Genomic DNA, 7085 nt, shown 5'->3' with positions numbered 1-7085 from the left:
GTGGTGTTAACAATTTCTTTGTCTTTTCTTATTGTCTGGAGAATAATTTTGTTACTTGTCTGGAGTATATATGAGACCCTCAACATACGTCGTTAGCACCATATTTTAAATGCCTCTAATGGTTTTATGGCATATTCTGTAATTCTCCAACTTTCTATTCCATAGAGGACACTAAATATAGATTAAAGATTAGAGAAGAGTAAATATTTGGGATTACCCAAAATAATAACAAAAGGATAATGTATACTTACTTTAAAAGTACTGTTTTGGAATCCTTAACACAATTGTTCAGGGCAAAGTAAAAGAAAATAATTGTTCATTACTTCAAATTTTCCGCAATGAGAGTAACACATTATAAAAACTGATTGATAAAAGAATATAGCTAATCGAATGGTAGCTCGCAGTGATAAACAGAGAATCATAAATTTACTTTAAATGTACTGTTTCAGATCGGGTATTAAATATGTTGGCGAAAATACTACAAATATCTATGGGAAGTTTGAAAGAGCTTACAAATAATACTCACAATTTATAAGGAAGTGACAAAATTATAATTATTCTTCTTTTTGCATTATGTGAACTACTTTCTAAGGAGATACTAATCCACACATGATCAAATATACAAGTATGGAATAGCAGCTCCATAGAACACAGCTCTAAATTGGTTCCTTCTCTATCCATTTTCATATATTCCTAGACAAAGAGCTAAATTCAACAGCTTTTCTTTCGTAGTGCATAAATAAACCAAATATTCCAATTCGTTCCCGAGAATTGTCTGACAAAGAGATTTAGGTAACTCAACAGTAGCGGAAATAGATAAAACCATATCATAATATTAATTAATATGTTGTAATATCAATATAATGTTAGTTAATAGATTGGCGATAAACTTAAAGATGTATATTAAAAGTTTATAATACAATAGAAACGCTTATCCAGAAGTTCGATTCGATGTTTAATATATATGTGATTTTCACAATTGTAGCTGAACACTATATAAACATAGTGTTGCTTTCACATGCCAATAGAAAACAGTCTCAGAATGTGTTGTCCACAATTTAACTATTAAAGATACGATGACGACTATTACTTGATTTGCGTTATGTAAAATGCTTTTTACAAGGCATGCAAAAGCAATTGGCTTCTATATACGAGACTAGACTGCTTACGTTATAGAGAATAATTTAAAATTGAAGAAGGATTTCTGTCCCCAACACAATTTTCTAAGTCAACGAAAAATATTCCACGAATTTTTCTTTAGTATAAATGCTGCAGGCAGAAACCAACACATTCTGAAAACTGATGTCAAGTAATAATTAATGGAAAAGCGTCCGTAGCCCAAACTGATAAAAACGAATAATATAATAATATTTACTTCAAACATACTGTTTTGGATCCCTAACACAATTTTCCAGGTCAAAGAAAAAAAATTAAATAATTTTTCATTACTTCAAATTTTCCACCAAAGGAGTACTTAACATATTTTAAAAACTGATTTCGAGAATTTATTGATAGAATTACGTAGCTAATGAAATGATAGTTCTTATTGGTAAAAATAGAATCATAAGTTTACTTGAAAAGTACTGTTTTGGATCGGATATTAAATATACTGGCGACAATACTACAAATATCTATAAGAAATTTGAAATAGGTTACTAACTTATAACCACAATTTATAAACTAATGATAAAATTATAATTATTCAATGTTTTTGCATTATGTGAACAAGTTTCTATAGTGGAATCAAGCCTTATACGATCAGCTATACATATTTGGATTGACCCCTCCATAGAACACAGCTCTAAATTTGTTCCATCTATATCCATCTTCCCATATTTCTAGTCAAAGGAGATCAATAAAATGGCTTTTTCTGTTTTTATTCATAAATAAACCAAATATTTCAATTAGTTTCCGAGAATTGTCTGACAAGGAGATTTAGGTGACTCAACATTAGCTGAAATAGGTAAAACTACTATTATGAATATGTTATAATATGAACATAGTGTTTAACTTTAACAAACCAAGAGATATGTGAAACAGTTTTAGAACCTACTTGTTTATAAATTAACTATTAAAGCTACGATGTCAAATAATCCTTGATTTGCGTTATGTAAAGTGCAAGACATGCAAAAGCAACTTGCTTAGATATGCGAGATTAGAGTGCTTACCTTGTGCTACCCCAACACAATTTTCTAAATTTAAGAAAAATGCAATGAATTTTTCTTTAAATTTAAATTTTAAATGCTGCACGTAGGAACAACACTTTTTGAAAACTGAACTCAAGAAATAACCAATACGACAACGTCCGTAGCCCAAATTGTTAAAAAAAAAGAATAATATATTTACTTCAAAAATACTGTTTTGCATCCCTTTCTCTTTCCTAACACAGTTTTTTAGATCAAAGAAAAAAATTTAAATAACTGTTCGTTCCTTCAAATGTTCCACAAAAAATTTCCACATTCTAAGAACTACTTTATGTGGCGATTGTAATGTTCCTCTCAGTGTTGTGTTAAGAATGTTCTTGTAGAGTGTCCAAGATACCAGTTGCAAAGACAGACCAACCACATCAACTGATGTAACTGTAAAATTGAACAATTGGTAAAATTACTTAAAGACATCATTATAATTAACAAAATTTAATATTTATAAGTCAATTATCTCATGTATATGTTTATATGTTGCTAATAACTTTAGATTTTGATGCGAAATTGTTTTGTAATTAAAAAAAAAACATTCTAAAAATTGATTTCGAGAATTGATTTATAAAATAACGTACCTAATGGATTGGTATTTCACATTGGTAAAAAGAAAATCATAAATTTACTTCAAAAGTGTTAACTATGTATTACTAAACCGAACATAGCCGTTAGACGTGTGGTGTCAACTGTCAAGGTTAATGTCAACTATCAAAATATCATCTGTTAAAATATAAGTTTGTACCTATTTAGGTTCCAATAAACGATTATAAAGCTTATCCAATTATTAAAATATCCTAATATATGTGGATACATTAATTTTAAACATGGCACAGTCACACATGCATGGACCTGTAAAATTGCCTCCAGATTTCGACATACAGGGGCAGAATGCCGCTACCACATGGAAGTTTTGGAAGATCTCATTTGAAGATTATCTAGTAGCCACAGGGAAAGATCAGTCTGCCGATAATATAAAGCTGGCAATCGTCAGAAATATATTAGGAACCGAGTCCGCTAGAATAATGTGCACAATTGCAATCCCTGATGGAACCGCTGAGCCCTACAAACACATGATGGAACAGCTAAAGGTATATGTTAATCCAAGAGCCAATGAAGTGTTTGAAAGGTACAAGTTTTTAAGCAGAAACCAAAAAGAGGGCGAATATTTTGAGCATTACCTCACTGAAGTAAAGCATCTGGTGAAATTTTGTAATTTTAATGTAACTGACCCAGATAAAACAACTGAGGGGAAAGCTCTAAGAGACAGAATTGTCATGGACATTCGTGATACAGTCACAAGAGAAGCTCTACTAGGAATAGACAAGCTAAAGTTAAATAAAGTCATAGAAATTTGCCGTGCAAGTGAAATCAGTAAGAACCAGAACAAAATGTTTGCAGAAGAGAGCATCGCAGAAATTCATGCTATCAAGAGGTTTCCCAAGGATAAACATACACCGCACACAAGCAGAAAACAGCAAGACAAATTTAAATGTAGGCGCTGTCAAACAATGCACGGGCCAAGGAAGTCCAGCATTTGGAAAATCATGTTCGCGGTGTGGAATCTTGAACCACTTTGCAGTTGCTTGTAGAGTAAGAAATGTAGAGAATTTGGACAACCAAGAGAAATCCGACAGTGATAGTGATAGTAGTTCTAGTTTAGTGATAAATAATGTTAATGTTTCAAATCAGTTACGGGACCTTTGGAATGAGATTGTTGAAGTAAAGAATTCCAAATTTAAAGTAAATCTAGACACAGGGGCTGACATAAGGATTGACAAGCAGTTTAAGCTATGTAAAAATAAATTTATTGTAAAGGGTTTTGAAGGCACTCAGGCAAAAACTGTTGGTACTGTAAGCCTTCATTGTAAGTATAAGAACAAAAATATATATGAAAATTTTGTAATTGTTGAAGGAGCTAACAAAATTTTGCTGGGTGGGCAGGCTTGTGTTGATCTTGTTCTTTTAAAACGAATAAACAGGGTAAATATTAAAAAATGTAACAACAATGTTGAGAAAGATCAATTCATAGCAGAGCATCATAAAATATTTTCTGGCTATGGAAGATTTGAAGGGAAATTTAAGATAACTACTACAAAAAATTTCAAAGCAGTCAGTTATCCACCTAAAAAGGTTCCATTCGCCATGAAAGATGCTCTAAAGAACGATCTTGACAGGCTAGTGCAGAGGAAAGCCATAGTAAAAGTGGATGAAATAGACCCTCATGCCAGCATAAACCGTATAGTAATTGTTGAAAAAAGTAATGGTACATTGAGATTAGGTCTAGATCCATAAAAACTTAATGGTCAAATTGTATGAAAACCACAACCAGTCAAGACCATTGAAGAAGTGTGCTCCAATATGATCGGAAAAAAATATTCACTGTATTTGATTTGGCTGAAGGGTACCACCAGTTAGAATTAGATGAGAACTCCTCTTGGAAATGTAGTTTTGCTACATCTTTTGGTATCTACAGATATGTGGTTCTGCCTTATGGACTTTCAAACTCCCAAGACTTATTCCAGGAACAAGTTGAAAGAAATTTTGGAGACTTAGAAAATGTCCAGATCTTACATGACGACATGATAGTAGTGGGCCGAGATAAAGAGGAACATGAGAAAGCAGTTGCACAAGTGATAAAAAGGGCTAAAAAAACCGGCGCCAAATTCAATAAAGAAAAATTCCAATACTGCCAGAGGCAAGTAAAATTTATGGGACAAGTATTCTCAAACAAAGGTATGGAAATAGACCCAGATAGAGTTGAATAATTTAACTCTATCTGGGTCAAAGAATAATTTAAAGAATAATTGGAAGCTTTAATTATGTTAGAAAATATATCTAGAATATGGCGTAGCATATTAAACCTTTATGTGAACTTTTAAAATCTGACGTAGAATTCAAATGGCTGCTATTACAACAAAGGTGTTTTGAAAACTTAAAATAAATAATTACTAAATCTCCTGCATTAACGCCATTTGACCCAAAGAGGAAGATTATACGACAATGTGATGCCTCCAAGAATGGATTAGGTTGCTGTATGTTTCAAGAACATGAGAATAAAATTTTAAAACTGGTAGCTTGTGCTTCTCGAAATATGAATGATCACGAAGTGAACTACAGCCAAACAGAGGAAGAACTTTTATCAATTCATTATGCCACCCAAAAGTTCCATGATTTCATTTATAAATCTATTGTTGACGTACAGACCGATTATAAACCAATTATATCTATTATGGCAAAACCTATATGTAAAATTGGATCTGTGAGATTACAACTATTAAGGTTGAAACTTCTGAAGTATTCCTTGAATACATTATATGTTTCAGGTAAAAATATCCATTTCGCACACATGTTGTCACGTGCTAGTTTAAAAGTGCAGGAAAACGACCCTGAAATGATTGAAATGGTACATTCTGTGAGCAAACATCTACCAATGAGTATTGAGAAACGATCTATATTAAGGGAATTCACGAGTAAGGATGAAACATTTTTAAAAATTTTTAACTACTACTTCAATGGATGGCCAAAAGAGAATATGCTACCAGCAAAATGCAAACCATACTAAAAGCTAAAAGATAGCATCTTTGTTGAAGCTGGTATAGTCTTCCATGAGGACAAAATTATGGTTCCTAGAGCTCTGAGAAAGAATTACATGACAATAATGCATAAGCGACACCTAGGTATAAGCAAAACCATAAATAAGGCAAGAAAAATATTTTATTAGCCTCACCTTAATGACAACATCACAACATCCATAAAAGAATGTAGGACATGTGAAAAGTACTTACCCAAGAATTTCAAGGAACCCGTGTTACCTTATTCTGTACCTAAGTTACGATTTAATAAAGTTGCCTCTGATATAGTGGAGTTCGGCGCTAAATACTATCTTGTAACCATAGACTATCTTTCCCATTGGATAGATCTTGCCATTTTAAAAGATAAGACTTCAAATTCTGTAATCAGTGCATTTCAAGATCTGCTCAGTAAATTTGGATACCCACAGTTTTTAATTGCTGACAACTTACCCTTTGTGTCACAGAAATGTTTGAATTATTACCGTGAAAAATATATAACTTTTGCAACATGTACTCCAGAGTGGCACCAAAGTAATGGTCTTGCAGAAAAGGCTGTCAGCATCTCAAAACAAATATTAAGGAAAAGTGTAGAAACAAACACTGATTTTCTTGAATCTGTAATGGAAAATAACAATACAGGAATTATTGCACTGCATGCCTCTCCAGCCCAGATTCTTTAAAGCAGGACTTTACGGACTCAACTACCTATAACTAGTAAACAATTAGAACCTCAGATACAGAAAACAACATATGGATTGCTGTGCAAACAACAAGGGAAGGTGAAAATACATTATGATAAAACAGCACGTAAAGCAGTAACTGAGTTTAAAAAGGGTGATAAGGTAGTAGTGAAAAGTAGAAGGGATGAAATATGGCACAAAGCAGTGATTATTGAAAAAGCTAAGGAACCAAGATCATACTGGATCAGAAAAGAGTATAACAATAGAATAGTTAGGCGCAATACAAACCAAATGAAACACTCTATAACAAAATCTCAAGCTAGTGAGCTGCTACTAGAACCTGGGTTTTACCCTGACTTAGCTCAAGCCAATAATCTATATGCCCAAAAGCACGTGTAAAAATGTGTAAAAAACATTGTGGTAAGACATAAACAAAGTAAGGTACATAAACAGAACAATGTAAACACATACCCAAATGGTAGTGACATAACAAAAAATAGACAGAATCATGACCACCATCACGAACCTCACAGTACTGCCAACTTAGGAATTGTTAAGCCCCCAAAAACATCTATAAATACTTCAAACAATCTTAGCCCCAAAAGGACCAATGGCTCAAAATCAGGTCGTCTAAT

The 7085-nt window shown here is 32.7% G+C and overlaps 1 protein-coding gene across 1 annotated transcript; it reads left to right on the top strand.

Moving 5' to 3' along the window:
• Positions 1-3022: 3022 nt before the first annotated feature.
• LOC140452748 (uncharacterized) lies at positions 3023-6849 on the top strand. Its single transcript, XM_072547073.1, has 5 exons — positions 3023-3689; positions 3778-4455; positions 4599-4931; positions 5522-5668; positions 6497-6849. Exons 1-5 carry the CDS (start codon positions 3023-3025, stop codon positions 6847-6849), a joined length of 2178 nt encoding a protein of 725 aa, XP_072403174.1.
• Positions 6850-7085: the final 236 nt, after the last annotated feature.

This window comes from Diabrotica undecimpunctata, chromosome 11 (assembly GCF_040954645.1).
Source record: "Diabrotica undecimpunctata isolate CICGRU chromosome 11, icDiaUnde3, whole genome shotgun sequence".
NCBI lineage: Eukaryota > Metazoa > Arthropoda > Insecta > Coleoptera > Chrysomelidae > Diabrotica > Diabrotica undecimpunctata.
Note: the sequence above shows the minus strand (reverse complement) of the source record. Positions and strands in the feature narration are given on the sequence as shown.